Below are 19,276 nucleotides of genomic sequence, written 5' to 3'. Positions count from 1 at the left end.
TGAGTGATGTTAGACACCACCAGATCAATAAAACACAGCCTGTTCTTCTGATTTCCAACAGCAGCCTCCGAGTGCTCTGCTAAGTACCTGGCCTCAGAGCTGGGTTTGCTCTCAGCTCCTGGGATCAAAGCACTAACAAGGACAATTTATGCTGAAGAAGATGATGTGATACTTAAAAGAAGATAATAAATCTCTAGGAAACGATGAAGATATTCCTGATCATCTTCACATACTCAAGTGCTTGATTTATCTTTGCTGTTTTTATGTAATTAAGGCCTGGGGTTTGATCAGGCAATAAATTCATGGTGAGTGCAGTGAAATTTGGGGAAGAGTATTTAAACCATTCAGTTAAACAGACTCTGAATGCTCCTTTTCCGTGCAAACCTAAAAGCTCCATGAAATAATTCTGCAGTTTTAGAATTTCCCCATGTTCTTCCACGGTGATTCATTTGATTGGAAAAAAGAAGACCCCATAAAAGACTGGAAACACTCATTTCTTTACACAACATCATTGTTGGGAAGAGCAGCAGGAGCTCTGAAGAGATGGGGATGGCCACTGGCATTTCTCTCCCTTGATTTTCTCTGCAAATTTGTCTTCTGCTGTAAAATCCCCAAATATTTCAGAAGTCAGAACTAAGAATCTATTTAAAAAATTTCACCAAATGACTGAAATGTTTTAACTGAATGAGTGACAGCACAACGAGCTGTAAAATTCTCAGCATAATGAATCCAGTATCTGTAATAAAAATTTTAGCAACTAAAAGTATTAATTACTAAAATGTCACTTTAGAAATTTTTAAAGCTTAATTTCCATTTCTAGACAAATCTGTACTCCCAACTTTTCTTTCTAAAAAAAAAAAAATCAATCTTTTTTTTTTTTTTCACTACTTTTAATCCAGCAAACTTTCTTCTTCCAAGTTCTTAATGCAGGAAAAAGCAAAATGTCTTTTTCTTCATACAGCACAGTGGTATAAGTGCTTTGGGAGTAATTTCAGCTTAAAAAGGGAACTTGCACACAAATGTTGAACAAAAGGAAAGCTGAATTTCTACCAAATTTCCCTTCACTTTATTAACAGGGGATGCCTCCAGCATGCAAAATTTTAAGACAAATTTTATCTTTAAACTCATCCTTGATATTATCTGTTCAAAATTCCAGACAGCAGCAGTGGGAATTGGGCAAACACTCGTGTAAACTGATCTCAAAAGAGTTTCTTCTGCTTCACCTAGAAATGAACCCCACTCACACCAAACGTTCCAAATTGACTCAGTCGTCTTGGAGCTCATCAAGGCCTCTGAAGAGGCTGAGAAGGGAAAGTTTTTCTCTCAACAGCAAACTCCTTTTCATATTATTGATCTGTGGACTTGAAGAAGCTCAAAATAACTGTAAGTAACCAGCTCTGACATTTAATTTGCCTCCCTCTCCATAACAGGGGAATACTGCTCACACCAGTCAGCCACTGAAAGCTCCTGACTGGGAAGGTTGGGAGAACTTGAGTCAAACCATGTTGGGCTTTGCGGATTTTTGCTCCTCAGATGCCAAATGGGAATATGCCCTGAGGGGTCATCTTGCCCTCCTTTCCAGCTAGAATTTGCATTTTTCCTGTCATGAACAAGCTTTTCCAATGTCCAAGACCTCTGAGAGCCGACAGTGACCTCGCAGTGACACCAGCCAGCTCCCTGGCACCAAACTGCTCCAACTGACTCAGCTGCCCTGAAATGCAATTTCCCTCTTCTGTGACATCCCACGAGCTCTGCTGGTCCGTTTGGGATCTGGGAGATGCCAGTGGAAGTCCTGCCATGGTGATCCCAGTCCTCAATCAGTCAAAACACAACCGCTGCAAGGTGCAAAGCAAAGCGCACGGCAGCAAAATCATGAGATGTGGAAATCTGTGCAGGAGGAATCTCCATTTAACCAAACCAAGGCTCATGCAAAATTCACTGGAGTCAACAGAAAAACTCACTGGTTTCAAAGGTGAAAAGCTTGAGACTCCCAGATGGGATTTTATTGGAGTTTCTGACTGGGCATATCAAATAGAAAAACTGATTTTTCAGGCTGTCCCAAGACACGTATGAGAGATTAACTCATCTCTGAGTGGAAAAGGAGGGCAAAATCCAGAAAACAGAGGAGTGTGGCTGAACATGTAAATAATATCTTCCTATAAATACCAAACAGAAAGAATTAAAGGATCCAGTTATCACAGGTAAATAGTTTCAAAATCCAATGTCAATGACACAGCACCAACAAGACTCTGCTGAATGCAAAGCTGGCTCTACAAGAACTTGTGCATATCTTGAAAAGAACATTCCATTTCTTTCTGGAGGCAATTTTAAACTCTTGGCCTCCAAACAGGTGTCCAGGCAGAGATTTGGAGGTCACAGTCAGTTCACACTTTTCCTGCTCCAGCTTTAGACATCCCTGCTTTCAATTTCCCAGCTCCAACTTCTCAGGTTACCTAAGCCTTGAGGACAGTTCCAGTGAATTAAATCTAAGCCAAGAAGAGAGGGTTTAAAGGAGATATGCCCTGGTTTTAATATTCTTACACACAGGATTTTCTGCTCCAAACAGCCCTTCAAGGACACACAACCGCCGACGGAATGACCTTGGAATGTCCCACCAAACACTGTCCTGCAGCTGAAATATGGGTAAATCCACCCCAATCCACTGTTCCAAAGGCTGCTGGGATGGCAGCATTTATTTCAGCTATGCTGTGCCATCTGCTCCTTCATCAAACGGTCACACAGAGCTTGGGGTGAAGATTTTCAGAGGATCTTTTCCCCACCGTAAATCAAATCTGTATTTTTGATTCATTAGCATGTATATTAACACTGTGGTATATCCCCTCAGAGTTATTTCTGGTCTACAGAGGAACTAAACAGTAAAAATCAACATTTTGATTTCAAAAGAGAGAGAGAACACGGCTCAGAACTAGATAAAGCTTTCCTTGCTAATAAAGTTACCGTTTCTGAAAGGATCACTGCTTCAGCCTGCTGCAGAGAAATATCAGTAGATTTAAATTCTTTATCAAATATCTCTTGATGCTTGCTGTTCCTCTTCTCCTTCTTCTTTTCCTTTTTATCTTTATCTAGGTCATCCTTGTCCAATTTATCTTGCGACCTAGAATGCATCTTTTTCGGCAGGAGGGGCTCCAGCACGAACCTAAGGAAAAATGTTGTTGCTCAGATCAATAAAACGCTGTTTTCACAATACCTAATTTTTATTTACGTATTTCCCAAAGTCTCACTCGAGTTAATGAGGCTTTGCTAATCCAGGAAAACTCATTAGAGGGAGAAGGAGGGGGCAGAAGGTCACAACAATCATAATTGTCTTATAACAAAAATTACTGCAGGACTGCTGGAGAAGCAGAGCTGCAGACTTCCCTGCTCTGCAGTAAATTTATTGGTTTTTGGCTGCACAAACTCCTGAATTTCACATAAAAAATGGGTTTCTCATTCAGCACTGCCACTCACCATGCTGTGGGCACCTGGAAACTCCAGTCCCACCCCATGCCATGGACAGGGACACCTCTGACTATCCCAGGGTGCTCCAACCTTGGACACTTCCAAGGATGGAGCACTCTTGGCTAGACAAAGTATTTTGTGATTTATTTTATATTATAAATGAAAAAACACTACTAAGATCATACCTCGACAAAACCATGCTGGCAGATTTTATGACTGTCTCAAACCACTACATTACAAAACCAAAGCCAAACCAAAACTTCCCAAAGAAGGACATTTTTCGCCCTGAAAAAGCATTTCCATGGGTGCATGCAGGCACAGGCCACAGTCTTTGCTGTGAAATTCCAGAGTATTCACATTCCAGACAATTTGCACTGACATTATCCTAATCCCCACCATCAACAGCAATACCCAGCAGCAATAACCCAAATTATTGTTATTTTTTGTTGTTGTTTCCACTCTACATTATTTGATGGGAAGATGCTCAAAGCAGCACTTGCACCAGCAGCCCCTGAGCCATTTCCCAAATCCTGAGTCCCATGGGTTGGGAACAAACCCATGAGTTTATTCATCCCATTTTACAGAAAGGGAAAAGGGGAGGCAACAATTTGCCCAGGGCCACAAAGAGCTTCAATGACAGAGCCCAGAGCAAAGCCCAGCTCTCCCAACACCAGGACTTTTTAGGAACTTGAGTTGTGTATTTTGGACTGGGTAGTGCCAGCACCTCCAAGGCCAACTGCAAATTCACAAGAGGAATTTCCATCCTTCTGACAATGATTAATTGCTTGCCTTCCAAGCACTGTATTAGGATTATTAATTATTTGGATTATTAATGTGCCTGTGCTAAAATGGGTCAGCACACTGTGCTCCAACTGGAAACACTTTGGGACTGCCAAGAGCTGAGAAATCCCACTGGACCCCAGGATTCTCCTGCTTCCAACTGCTGAGTGCAAGTGCTCACATTTGTATTTCTAAGTTCCATCTCAAGCAGGGAATAAACCCAAGGCCCTTTTTTACATTCAGTTTTATTTATATATAGAGTTGGGAGTTGTAAAACATGTCCTATGTCAAAATCTGCTTTGAGTCTTTGCTGTTGAAAAGCTCCAGAGCAGGAGCTGGAAATGACATTAAATAGAAACTGGTTGATTTGGATAAGACACTCCTTTAGCTTCACATTTTGTTTTTTAGCTTCATCTCTATTCTCAAATTTAGTTTATGGAGAGACATGGAAAGACAAGAGAAGGACTGACCAAAACCCCACCAACTACAAGAACAGGAGGAAATTTCTGCCAGGCCAGCAGTGCCAACCCACCCACATGATTTTACAGCCACCTGAATTTGTGAGGTCTTTAAGGATATTATTTATATCTGATGATATTTCCTCTCCTCCTCCTGATCAAACAAATGAGAGGTATTTTCAGGTCTTCTGAGTGACAAGAGTTGCTCATTCTGTTTTCCTGTATTGCCCTGGGCTCAGAGCTGAGCTGCACCATGATCTTTGTTAAAATACACCCTGAGGAGACTCAGATCCTCAAAAACTGCTACGTGACACCTACCAGAACACAGCTGTGGGGTGAACCTGAAGGAAATAACACCCAATGACAAAGTAAAATACATTTAAAGATTTGGAAGGGAAAACCAGAAAGAAGCAAGGAAAGAATCTATTTTTTTTCTTCTGAGATAAAACGAAGTTACTCACTTACTTGGGATGGTTTTCCTGCCCGAGTTCCAGTTCCAGAACAAAGACAACTTTGTTCAGAATTAGTCAAAACTCAGGATCTCTGCTGTCCCACATTTACACCAATGTGTGAAAGCATTCCAGAGGGCAGTGGAATGAGAGCTGAGCTGTGTCCTGTTCACAGCTCCTCACAATGACTAAATAAACTCTTTGCAATCAAGGTAAGCATCCTGTTGGTCCTTAGGTGCTGGATTTAATTTTACTTGATGCCTTTAGTCTCTAGCCAGGTAATAACTCCCCTCTGAAGGTGCACAACAGTTTCCAGCACATCCCTGTAAATCAGCAGCCCTTCAGAAGGCTTTAAAATACTGCTGCCTTGGTCAAATATTGCATTTCTGGATTACAGGGGTGCCTGAGGGGAGAAGGAGAGAGAAGGGACTTCTGAGGCTGCATGGAAAGCCCAGACAGCACACAGATTATTTTGTTCTTTGAGGGATGTGACTGTGAGACAGGGCTTATCAACAGAATTCCCAGTCCTCATGTGAAATATCTTGATAAGTCTTGAAGTACAATCTTGCCATAAGCAGCTTTTTCTCTGGCAGCCGAAGTGAGCAGCAGTGATTGAGCAGTCAGGTAATCCTGCCCTGAGCTCCTGGGACAGGGCTGGCTGCACACACGGCCTGCAGAGCATCCCTCCTGCACTCACACACCTGTGACACGCTAAAAAGGGGGAACTGATCTCCTCTTGGGGTTTTTTTGGTGTTGTTTGAATGCTTAGAGGAAAAAAAAAAGAGCATTGTATTTATCTAGGTTAGAGAACAAGAGGCCTTGAGAGAAATGTCTCTGTAGGTTGGTTTTTTTTTGCCAATAGTAGGCTGTTACTTAAAAAAAATCATGGGATGGTTTGGGATGGAAGGGATGTGAAAATTCATCCAGTTCCAGGGGCAGGGACACCTTCCACTGTCCCAAGCTACTCCAAGCCCCAGTGTCCAACCTGGCCTTGGGCACTGCCAGGGATCCAGGGGCAGCCACAGCTGTTCTGGGAATTCCATCCCAGCCCCTCCCCACCTTCTCAGAGAACAATTCCCAATTCCCAATATCCCATCCATCCCTGCCCTCTGACAGTGGGAGCCATTCCCTGTGTCCTGTCCTCCATCCCTTGTTCCCAGTGCCTTTCCTGTGGAAGAGGTTTTACAGTGACTTCTGTGAGCCAGAGAGAAGTTTGATCAGAGGATCCATGTTCACCCCTGAAAGAATTTTCTACCAAGGTCGTTGACATAGAAACCAAAAAAGAAAGAAGGATAAATAAGAGAAACCTGCAGCTGTCTATTCCAATGAGCATTTTGTTTGTCTTTCCTGACAAGCGAGTAAAGTGTAAACTGATGAGTTTTGTAGGAATGTATAAAAAGCATGCATGCTATAACAAAACCAGTTTGAAGCCTTCTGAAAATGGAGTGTGCTGCTTTGGATTGTCTCCATCTCAACTACAACACTCTCCAGCTCTCTTGGAACCCCTTTAGGCCCTGGAAGAGGCTCTGAGCTCTCCCTGGATCTTCCCTTCTCCAGGTGAGCACCTCCAACCCTCCGAGATCTGGGACCGCCGCCCACCCTCAAAGCCCAGGGAGCTTTAGGGACCATCCCTGGCTGAGGATTCCTCACTCACCCATCGGAGCCGGGCCGGGAGGGAGTGCTGTCCGAGGAGAGGGAGGACACGGAGGCCACGGACAGCGGCCGTGACGACGAGGGCATGGTGAAGGAGCGCACCATGGAGCGCGGCCGGCTGCCCCGCCGCTCCTCCAGGCCCGACACCTGCAGCCAAGAAAGGCCAGATGTTACTGCTTGATCCCAAATAAAACCCATATCCACGTGCCAAAGGGAACGGGGGAAGGTTCAGCAGGATTTTCTTCTAGGTACAGTGTGGTAGCATGAATAAATCAATAACAACCAACATCTCATGTCACAAACAAAGATGACGAGGGCATGGTGAAGGAGCGCACCATGGAGTGCGTTCGGCTGCCCCGCCGCTCCTCCAGGCCCGATAGCTGCAGCCAAGAAAGGTCAGATGTTACTGCTTGATCCCAAATAAAACCCATATACACGTGCCAAAGGGAACGGGGGAAGGTTCAGGGGATTTTCTTCCAGGTAGAGTTTGGTAGCATTAATAAATCAGTGTTACAAAGATGATGAGGGCATGGTGAAGGAGCGCATCATGGAGCGTGGCCGGCTGCCCCGCCGCTCCTCCAGGCCCGACACCTGCAGCCAAGAAAGGCCAGATGTTACTGCTTGATCCCAAAAGAAACCCATATCCACATGCCAAAGGGAACAGGGGAAAGGTTCAGCGGGATTTTCTTCTAGGTACAGTGTGGTAGCTTTAATAAATCAATAACAACCAACATCTCACGTCACAAACAAAGATGATGAAGGAGTGCACCATGGAGCACGTGCCAAAGGGAACAGGGGAAGGTTCAGTGAATTTTCTTCCAGGTAGAATTTGGTAGCATTAATAAATTAATAACAACCAACACCTCATGTTACAAACAAAGATGATGAGGGCATGGTGAAGGAGCGCACCATGGAGCGCGGCTGGCTGCCCCGCCGCTCCTCCAGGCCAAGAAAGGCCAGATGTTAATGCTTGATCCCAAATAAAATCCATATTCACGTGCCAAAGGTAACAGGGGAAAGGTTCAGCAGGATTTTCTTCTAGGTACAGTGTGGTAGCTTTAATAAATCAGTAACAACCAACATCTCATGTCACAAACAAAGATGATGAGGGCATGGTGAAGGAGCGCACCATGGAGCAGGTGCCAAAGGGAACAGGGGAAGGTTCAGTGAATTTTCTTCCAGGTAGAATTTGGTAGCATTAATAATTAATAACAACCAACACCTCATGTTACAAACAAAGATGATGAGGGCATGGTGAAGGAGCACACCATGGAGTGCATTCGGCTGCCCCGCCGCTCCTCCAGGCCCAATAGCTGCAGCCAAGAAAGGTCAGATGATACTGCTTGATCCCAAAAAAACCCCATATACACATGCCAAAGGGAACGGGGGAAGGTTCAGTGGATTTTCTTCCAGGTAGAGTTTGGTAGCATTAATAAATCAATGTTACAAACAAAGATGATGAGGGCATGGTGAAGGAGCGCACCATGGAGCGTGGCCGGCTGCCCCGCCGCTCCTCCAGGCCAAGAATGGCCAGATGTTACTGCTTGATCCCGAAAAAACCCATATCCACATGCCAAAGGGAATGGAGGAAGGTTCAATGGGTTTTCTTCCAGGTAGAGTTTGGTAGCATTAATAAATCAGTAACAACCAATACCTCATGTTACAAACAATGAAATAGGTTCTAAAGGAAATCCACTCAAAGGACTACAAAAAGATATTTAAGTCCTCACTGGCAGGTGTATAATTTTAAGCATATTCCAAGAATTCCTTTGTTCCAATGGTATTTCCATGCTTTTTTACATCTTGCCTTTAAAAGATAACCTTTTACATATTTACATAATTTTTTAATCCATCTCTGCCATCATTGTGACTGCCATGTCAATATATTTCAATGAAACTGACTTCATAAAAACCCCAAAAACCCAGAGTAAAAACCCACAAAGAGAAACTTTATGTTGAAAATATCAGGAGTGCCAATTTACAGAGTGACACCAGGTTAAGAAAAAAATATATGAAAGTTTTGGTTTTGCTTCAGACAATTTCAGAGTTCTGAATATTTCTCCAAGCTTTGTTAGTCATTAATAACTGATATATGCATAAAATAATTGAACTCTTGCAGTCAACAAATAAGAATCTCATGCTGTTTAATTACAGGTATATTTTCCACCCTGTCAACTACTGGTAAATTGGCCTTGTACAAGGAAGACAGAAGAGATAAAACTCCATCAATCCTGAAAATTCTTACTGGTGGGTAGAGTGAAATTAGAGAGATAACACCACTTTCCAGTCATCTCCTTGATGATGTAAATGGATATTACTGAAGTGACTGACATGCAGGTATCATTAATGTTAATTACTTCTGTTCTCCCAGGGAATAAATTACTATTTGAACTTTTCCCTGAATATATAAATTCATAAGATGGGATCTGAAGGACCACAAACAGAACATCAGTTAAAGGATACCACAAAGGCTGGAATGTTTCCTGTAAAATCTCAGTGTCCCCATTAAAAACAGATGTCATATGCAGAATTATTTAGGGTGGAAAAGTCTTCTGAAAAGCTGTTTCACTTGTTTGTTCTGACCTTCACACTCAACACTGAAAAGCAGAACAAATCTCCACTGGAAACACCATTAAATTCTTGGCTTTTCCTTAAGGATGAATTGGAAATGGATGGAAATAAGTTGCTGGAATGAGAAAAGCACGAATTTCAATCTTTCTAAACCTATGAAGCAGGAGCTGTGGCTTTCTTGCCTGCCTAAATTCACTGTAAGTACAACTACCACAGAGCAGCACAGCCCTCCCTTTCCTAAAGGAATTCCATATAGGGAAAGGTGGCATTCAGCTCCGGAAGAATCCTGCTAAGTGCCCATTTTTAAACTCATTTTTGTAACCCAAATCCTTCATAATGAAAGGATTTTCTTGATTTTCAAGGAACAGACTTCGGGCAGTTTAGAAACTGCTCCCATGCTCGGAAATGAAAGCACCGATGCTCCCTCAACATCTCTCATCTGCTCAGTATTCCACAATTTGATGATGACTGGGAACAACCAGGAATTCTGCATTTACATTGCTCTTTTGAATCAATGAAATCATCACACAGGAATAGAAAGTTGCTGTAATTTAAGGGAATTCCTGATACTGGGGAAAGGAGAAACTGGGAGGGAACTTACGATGGCGCGGACCCCGTACTGCTTTTCCACCTTGTCCTTCAGCTGCCTGAAACACGCCTCCATCCTCTCGTGGAACGGCCTCAGGGCCTCTGTCACCTTCTCCCCGTGGATCCGGATGCCCTCGGCCAGGAAGGGGATCTGGAAAGCAGAATTTGGCTGCTCCACCCTGCCCAGCCCCTCCCGAGCCAAGGGACGAGCCAACACTCCCACAGCAGGGAAAGAGCTCGTGCAGTAATAATAATATTAGTAATAAGAGCAAAAGTAATAGTAATTGTAACACTAATAATAATCATAACAATAACAACAATAAATAGCAACAACAATAATATTAAAAATGACAAGAATTATTATTATAATCACAGTGACCATCATCATTCCTTGCATGATGCACTACAGGATCTAAACCCCCTTTCTCTAGGGTTTCCCTTTTTTTCTGTTAAGCAAAGTCCTTTACATGTCATTCAGTCCCAATTCTGCCCAGAAATCCCATACTGGATTTATCCCACAGCACAAACCCTCCTGTGATATTCCATCCTCAAGCCCCCACACATTCTGTACTTCAAAACACCAAACTGATGACTGATGAGTCTCACACCAGGTTATCAATATCAAATCCTTTCCTAGCTCCATGAGGATAAAACCCTGAAGAAGAAAATAGTTTATGTTTTCTTTAATAAATGCTCTTTTTAAAGCTGCAAATGAGCTCCATCCTTGGACAGATATATATTGCAGAGCAATATTTATTAATAAAACATACAGTTTTTGATACTATATAGTTCTCCTTAGAAAAATTATTTTATTTTCTCTGGGAAGAAAACAGAAGAGGGAAAAAATTGAATTGATTCTCTTTTGTAACTGAAAATAATCATTTATCTTCAAGGCTTCTGTCACAAAATATCCATGACAGCACTGGATTATATAATTAGTTCCTAGTGTGGAGGTGTAGCTGACCTTTGGAAATGTTTTAAGAGAGACATTTTCATTCCCACAGCTACCCAGACACACCATTAGAGTTTTCTACCTCCAGCTCAGGAAAAATATTTCCTCTTCCAGGTCTGTTTCAGCCCACACAGTGCTCTGATTCTAACTCAGATATTCTCTGCAGCAATCAAGCTAAGAGGCTTCTTCTTAATAATTCATAATTAAATCATAATACTGATTAAAAACAGATTTTTCTAATAAGACTGAGCAGCAATCAGAAGGAGCAGCTTTATTAGTAAGGAGAATAATAAATACAAAGATGAATTACAGATTAACAGACTTGAGAAATCTTATTGAGATGATTCCCTGAGATTTAGCACTATTTAAATGGACAGAGGTGCTTCTCCTAAAAGACTACAAAGAATAATTTTTTTTTTAATGTAGTGGCATTTTTTATAAGCATATGGATTTGCACTTGACAAAAATTAAACTGAAATCAGAAAGTTTTCCCTGCTCTCAGTAAGTAATTTCTAAATTTACATCATTACCAGTGTCCCTCCTGTTTTGGAGGCATAAGTGGTCACTTGGCTCATTTATTTTAAAGAACTGTTGACATTGGAAATTGATTCTTTTTTAAAAAAATGCAATTACCAACATGAAGCATATGAGACCATTTTATGGATAGAAAATTCACTGAAGAACCTGTCCTGGGGGTCAGCCACCTTCAGGCTGGAAAATCAAGAACAGGAAGCAAATGCATTATTTGTATGAAAAAAATGTGGGGGGAGAGAGAAGGAGAAGAAGGAGAAGCAGACAAAGAAGAACAACAAGAAAAAGCAGAAGAAGAAAGAAGAAAGAAGAAAGAAGAAAGAAGAAAGAAGAAAGAAGAAAGAAGAAAGAAGAAAGAAGAAAGAAGAAAGAAGAAAGAAGAAAGAAGAAAGAAGAAAGAAGAAAGAAGAAAGAAGAAAGAAGAAAGAAGAAAGAAGAAAGAAGAAAGAAGAAAGAAGAAAGAAGAAAGAAGAAAGAAGAAAGAAGAAAGAAGAAAGAAGAAGATGATGAAGAAGAAGATGAAGAAGAATGAGAAGAAGAAAAACAAGAAGAAGAAGAAGAAGAAAAATGAGAAGAAGAAGAAAAATGAGAAGAACAAGGAGAACAAGGAGAAGAACAAGGAGAAGGGGAAGAAGAAGGAAGAGAAGGAGAGGAATGAGAGGAATTAGAGGAAGGAGAGGTTAGTTAATCTTTTACAGAAGTTGAAATTCATTAATGTCTCACAGCTTTGCCACAGAAGAACGTGAGGCTGCTGAGTCAGGATATTTGGCCTCCTTGTCCAAGACCAGTTAATCCTTAAACATTTGCCAAGTGCAGGAAGAACCTTCCAGCTGTGTTACCATTTCTGTTTCACTTTCTTCTTCCAACTTCCAACCTCCTCCTGTGTCTCCTTTCCAGACACAGGGAAATGTGCTGATGACTGACATGGAATTTTACATCTGTCAGAGGCAGAATTTTGCCACATTCAGGATATTCCTAATTAAGTTGGCCTTGGAGAAAGGGCATTTTCTTATTTGATAACTCTGTTCTTGGCTGATTTTAAAATTTTATAAAGTTCCACTGCAACTTGAAATTATTCCCTGATTTGTTCCCCCTTTCTGTTTTGTTTTTTTTTTTTTCCCTCGATCTGCTCAGCTGAAAAGACTGAAAAAAATGACATTGATTTGAATTATTAAACTAATCTTTGAAAACAATCTTTCAGAGCAAGGGGATCATAAAATATGAACATAAAACCTGAGTTTGGTATGCAGCAGTTCTTGCATCTCTGTAGAAGGAGCACAAGGTTTTGATTTGCTGTGATATTTTTCTGTTTTGCTGTGCTGTAAATACTTCAGCTAAATTCAGAGTGACTAATGTCATCAATCATTTATTTCTCTGCCTTAATTTCAATCAATCATTTCATTATCTTCATGTTAAAATGAAAGATCAGCTTGAAATCGTGCAGTTGCATGGGAACATTTTTTGCCTAAGTTAGAAAAGCACCAAGAAGGACAAAAATGGACATTGCTTCACTAATGGAATTTATCTGAATTAATAAGAGACAGAAACAAAATGTACACTTGAAGTTCACAGGAATTATATAAATTATGAATTATGAATTCCACAGCAAAGTGGAGAAAGAGATAAGAAGATGAAAAAAAACTGAATTTAACTGGTCAGCTGGTAATACAATTGTCAGGCTCCTATTTCATATACCCAGATGAATTTATACAGCAGGGAGAAAATTCCATGTGATTACAGAACTCCAAGCCCCACATTATTGAAGAATGAAATCTCCTTTTTGCTTTCCATCACTGTCAGCCAGGATGAATTCAGCCCCTTCAAAGGCTTCCATACACATCCCTCTCCCAGAATTTGGGAGCTGACTCCCACCAGGCTGGAAACTGAAGTAATTTGAGAGGAATTTTAAATTTTAGGTTCCCCTAAATGTGTATGAAACATCCAAGACAATTTACAAGCACTGAATGGGCTTTTGGTGACTCCTAGTTTTCAGATATAAAAATAAATTTTGATCTCTTTTCTCTATTTTCCTGGTTCCTGTTGTTTTGGAAGTAGAAAACTGATGGGAAATTATGTGTTTAAAAGCCTTGAATAATTACAATACATTGTGATCAGCTGCCATACCTATTTTCAAATTTTCATATTATTTTAATACACAAATGTCACCAAAATGAGCCTTTGCTGAGGGAAAGTGTGTTTGGAATTCATTTGAAGTATCACTCTCAGAGGCAAAGACACAGAGCTGACACCAAGGCAGTCTGCTGGGACCAAATTATTTTCCTCTATAAAACTTCAACCTTATAAAATCTAATTTTTTCTAAAAGCTCACAAGAAAATAAATAAAAAAAAGCTTTTTATTTCAGACCAAAAGAGTTTTTTACTTACTCAGAGTTTTAAGGCCTTGAGAGCATATTTTATTTTTAATTCTGTAGCTTTGGTTCTACTACCTCAAAGATTGAAATCTATGGAAATGTAAATTATTCCCTTTATTATAGAGACAGAATTGAATATGAAAAGACAATGATTCACTTTTTTTTTCTGTGGGAAAAATAAAACACTTCCAAAGAGATCATAGAAAAATGTCCACTATGTGACTATGGAACAAAACTGCAATTGTCTTCTGTTTGCCCTGAAAAATATTTTCTCATCTGATACAGATGGGAGATGGTCACTTATTGTGTTTATATAAAAAAAAAAAGAAACAAGCAAAAAGAAAATACATTGATCATATTTGTTCTCTCCAAGTTTATCAAAATGAGCAATTATGTCAGATTTGAAAAGATGAACTTTAACTCAAGCTCCAAGACAGATTTAAATGGCAAAGAAGTGTATCCAAGGTGAGGATAATGTCTGAATTTCCTCCAAAGTGGCACCAAGCTGTCTTTCCACAGCAGCTGCCTCTGGCAAACCTGACTTCAAGTTTTTTTACCTGCCAAGCAATCAGATCCTTCAGCTTCTCAATCTTGTCATGATCCTCTGGATGCTCATGCATGTATTTTTCAGTAAAAAAAGCCTAATTGAGAGAGAGAGAAATGAGCCATTATTTCAGAAAATGAAACATCTACTACCAGAAGAATGAGCTACAATGAAGATAAATTGTTCGTCTTAAAAATCCTGTGAAGTAACAGCTATGAACACAAAGTGAAACTTATGGAATCAAAGAATCACAGTGATTTGGGTTGGAAAGGACTTTAAACCCCACCCAGTGCCACCCCTGCTATGGCAGGGATACCCTCCACCATCCCAGGCTGCTCCAAACTCCAATATCCAACCTGGCCTTGGTTGGACATTCAATAAATTCCATTCCCCAGGGATCCAGGGGCAGCTACAGCTGCTCTGGGAATTCCATCCCAGCCCCTCCCCACCCTGCCAGGGAACAATTCCTGATTCCCAATCTCCAATCCATCCCTGTCCTCTGGCAGTGGGAGCCATTCTCTGTGTCCTGTCCCTCCATCCTTGTCCCCAGTCCCTCTCCAGCTCTCCTGGAGCCCCTTCTTCGCTGCACTGAGCTCACCCCAAACCTTCTCCTCTCCAGGTGAACAATCCCAGCTCTCCCAGCCCTTCCTCCCAGCAGAGTAGGGAATGCTGGTGGAATTAATTCAGGGAATGCTGGCGGAATTCAGGGAATGCTGGTGGAATTAATTCAGGGAATGCTGGCAGAATTCAGGGAATGCTGGTGGAACTCAGGGAATTCTGGCGTTACCTTCTCGTAGTTGGCGAAGCCGCCCATGACGGCGGGATCCACGATGCCGTTGAGCAGCATGGACAGGGGGTTGATGGGCAGGTTGGGGTCGTTCAGATGCTGCTGCACCATATTATTGATCTTGTCATTGGTCAGCTGCATGGTTTCTATGGCATTTTCCAGTGGGCTGATCTCCACCTAAAACCCAAACAAAAGGAGGTTTCAAACCAGGGGCAGAGTTTTTAACCTGCTCAGCAAAACCCCGTGGGTAGAAATGTTTCAGGATCGAGGTTATTGGGAGATTTTTGACCAATAATCACCAGAAAGGGTGATTTCAGGCACTGAGGTGTTTGGTATCTCTGTGCTGCAGTAACTGATATGATGATGGCTATCAGTGCAGGAAGTTAACTGCATTTTGCTGCTGCAGGAGGGATTACATCCCAGCACAGCATCCAGAAAAGCTCTGGCAGCAATCACGTGAGGTTTTTTGGAGGATTAAGGAGAACATCAGAGATTAAAGGTTGGTGAGTTTTAGCAGCACAAAGAAGATCCAGCTTAACGTAACAGTAAGAAAGAAATGATAACTTTAACGTGGATTTTCTGATGGAAAATGTAATCCTAAGCCGCTCAAAAATCAAGAAGATATTTTTGCAGTGATTATTTTGGTGTGTTTCCAAGGACATCGAGTTGAATATGTTGATGAGATGACATCTAAACTATCTGCTGTGCTTTTTCCCAAGAGCTCACGATTTCTTCATCTGACCATCGAGAACTGAAGGGAGAAATTTTCTTTCTACCTGGACTTCAATGAAGAGTCTCCTCAGATGCTTTCATGGGGTGAATTAGATCTTATGCTGTCTAAAACTTGCTTTATTTTATTTGACTGACCTCTAGCTACTTTTTACACATAGCTAACACGTCTTTCAAAAAGTTAATGTTGAAAAAAACAGTATTAAAATATTTTAAATATTAGAGAATGGGCTGAAAATCAGTAACTTGCAGGACCCAGAGTGTAGAGAGTCCTCACTGGAAGCCACAACCTGCTTGTATTAAAAAAAATGATGTGGTAGGGAGAGGAAAGGAAGGTTAATTGAGGCCTGTGAGGAAAATGCAAGTGTATATTTGATTACAGCCTCATTTACATAAATGCTACATAAACAAAGCAGCACTTCTACCTGGCTATCAGTTGCTCACCCTGTTTCTGAGAACCACTTATAATCAAATCTCTTTAGTTGTTACTCTTACACCTGCCAGCTGATTACATCAAGGATGTTTTAATTAGCATTTTGAGCAGCCTGCCTGCAGAATGGCTCTGGGAGCAGGGAAGGAGCCTGGTGTCTCTGCTGGGAACAGGGAGCAGCCAGGCTCGGACAGAGCCCAGCCTGCCAGGGGGAATCTGGACTGGGGAGTGAAGCCACATCCAGCATCTGATTGGGCAAGAACTGCTGGGAACATCACAGGCTAAATTTAGGATTCTGTCACTTGTATTAATGGCCTTATAACTATGCAATAATGTGTTGATGAACCATTGCTTTTAAAGCTCTTGAGCATCTCCAGAAATTAGCACTCATTGAGCTGACAGCTTTTTGACTTTTCTGTAGCAGCAATCATGGCTTTCTTTCTCATTCTCCTTTCTTTTACTACTCTTGTAACACTCCCTCTAATTTTTTAAAAGCAGATGGAGAACTGCAGTTGCCATCTCACTACTACAAACTGGGCTTTGGAACCTGGTGAAAGCTATTTATAAGTGTAAATTCTGAGCCTTGTTCCCAGTGCCACTCTGGGCCCTTCTCACTCTATCCAGGGAAAACAGGAATTACATTCTCCTGAGACATTTGCACCAGTACAAAATTCCAAAAAGCAAAACAGAGATTAGCATTTGTGCTTTTTAAACTCAAGTGTGATTCAAAATCTGATTTCTGATTCCCTGGCTGGTCTCTCTCCCCTAGAACTTCTTGTGTCCAGCTAAAGCAAATCAGATACAGAATAAAGAATGCTGGCCCCAGATTCCTTGCAGATAATGAACAGATTGCAATGGCTTAGGTAAAAGTACTCAGAAGGAATTTGAAAAGCCAGTAGATTTAAAGCAACTCTGCATGCTCCTACGGGTTATGTAACATAATACACTGCATTTATGAAATTACTCTGTTCTCTCAGCACTGATTTGATGTAATCTCACCTCTCCCTTTAACGATATTCCAGCTCCATCAATAAAATATGAAACTTGCAGAGCTGCTGGAGTATCCTGGTGCTTAGCAAGGGATCAATAATATCTGTATCCATAATCACAATTTAGCATTACAGGGATGTAAACCCTGTGATCCTCCTTGCAGCATTTTAGCTGACAGAGATCTTGAGGAAAGTCAATACCCATTTTGTAGGAACTGTGCCAGAGGAGGTCACAAGTTATCTGTAGCCGTCTTCCCACACGTTATTAAGTTCCATTCTGCTATCATTTCTCAGCTCTGCAACTCACACAATCCTTGCTCCCAAAAGGCTGGTGGGATTTGTGCCCATTTGGGTGCCAGGCAGAGCAGGAGGGGTGTACACCAAGTGCCTGTCAGGCTCTGCTCTCTGCTTATCAGGACTGGCATCAGATCTGCCAGCCTTTACAAACAGCACTTCTTGCCATCATGAAGATAAATACAATCTTCTCCATCAGGGTTATATTGAAACTACGAAATTCATTAAAAATTCAATGTGTTTTATTCAGCTGGCTGTTACTGTCACACATCACATTCATATTCTGTTACTATAGATACCATAGTAATTTTCTGCATTACTTCTGTTCATCCAAATACAACTGTCCAACATAACCTCAATGGAGCAATGAAAAAGGTTTTAATTAATCATATGCAAATTGTTCTTTTCCTTTAAAAATAAGCCTCACAAGAGAGATTTCAAAAACGCAGTAACAATGTTTTTATTGCTACTTAAAAATTACAGCTGCATAAGAATAATTTAATCTTAAAGGCGTTTAATGGATATGTCTTATCTAAACAGTCTAAATGGTTGAACAGAGAAATGAGTAATTTGGAGTTACTCTGTGAGGTTGCTGAGGGTATATTTAGCTAAATATGGAGAAGAAACAAAAACAACCTTTAACCACAAGTGCTAAAAAATGCAGACATACAATGCCTTTGATTATTGGGATATTTTGCATTAATGACAATCAAAATATCCAGATCCTCTTTGGTAAAGTTCAGGCTAGATCCTCTGGGATGGAGCAGGGTTTCCCTTCACCACCTCAGGTGTCCCTTCATTCCAGGCACCTGCTGAGGGACACAAATGCTTTCTAAAGGGGCTGAAGGCCTTGTAGGGCTGGCTGCATTCCCTTCCCTTGGGAATGGAAAAGCACCCTCAGTCAACAATCAGCACCTCAGCAGGTTCCCTCGGGATGTGCCAGCTACAATCTCATGGATTCCTGTTCACAGATCTAAGCACAGTCACTGAGACACACAGATGCTCCCTGGCTGTATAAAAACCCCATTTTTTTTTTACACAATCTCAGTACAGCCAAGCTGATCTTACCATGAAAACTGATTTGACTTCAAACCACCTGAGGATCCCTGGTAATTTATAGGCTGTCACGTAGATGGTTCTCTCAATCCACATGTTCTGCAAAGGGAACACAAGTGTCACGTTATCAATGGACAGCTGGGACCCCGAGCAAAGCCCTGAAATATCATCAGCAGGACAAGGACCAAGGTATGGCAGATGTTCAGAGCCAGGGGGGAATCCCAAATGGAAGATGGAGCAGCACTGATTTAAATCTGGTATGTGACTTAGAAGGGAAGAACTGCTCCCTTTCTGAAGGAGAATACCACAGAAAGATCCCCTGGTTTTACTGGATGTTCACAGAATGGTTTGGGTTGAAAAGGACCTTAAACCCATCCAGTTCCAGGAGCAGGGACACCTTCCACTATCCCAACCCCCATGAACCTGGCCTTGGGCACTGCCAGGGATCCAGGGGCAGCCACAGCTGCTCTGGGCACCCTGTGCCAGGGCCTCCTCACAGCACTCATTTTATTGACCATTAGATGAAACAAATGGTTTAGTAAAAAAAAAAAAAAGGGAAAAAAAAATTTCAGATGCCTGACTGGAATCTTCACAGCAAGAAAAGTTTCAGGTGTAACAATTTAAAATTCTTTCT

General features: G+C 41.4%; 1 protein-coding gene across 3 annotated transcripts in view; it reads right to left on the bottom strand.

Annotated features, from left to right (window-relative positions):
• The window catches only part of DOCK1 (dedicator of cytokinesis 1), a 262,398-nt gene that overhangs the window by 18,969 nt on the left and 224,153 nt on the right, over nt 1-19,276 (bottom strand). For 2 of the 3 annotated variants that reach the window (XM_030276610.4, XM_030276611.4), the window contains exons 44-49: nt 18,655-18,741; nt 15,145-15,321; nt 14,371-14,454; nt 9,972-10,109; nt 6,801-6,946; nt 2,959-3,157 (exon numbers count right to left, since the gene is read on the bottom strand). In XM_030276610.4, coding sequence (XP_030132470.2) covers nt 2,959-3,157; nt 6,801-6,946; nt 9,972-10,109; nt 14,371-14,454; nt 15,145-15,321; nt 18,655-18,741 — 831 coding nt within the window. Of the gene's footprint in view, nt 1-2,958; nt 3,158-6,800; nt 6,947-7,251; nt 7,391-9,971; nt 10,110-14,370; nt 14,455-15,144; nt 15,322-18,654; nt 18,742-19,276 lie in introns of those variants that run through there. The other variant, XM_041717195.2, reaches the window with a different exon arrangement.

Source organism: Taeniopygia guttata, chromosome 6 (assembly GCF_048771995.1).
Source record: "Taeniopygia guttata chromosome 6, bTaeGut7.mat, whole genome shotgun sequence".
Taxonomy (NCBI): Eukaryota; Metazoa; Chordata; class Aves; order Passeriformes; family Estrildidae; genus Taeniopygia; species Taeniopygia guttata.
This window is presented reverse-complemented; position numbering and strand designations above follow the sequence as displayed.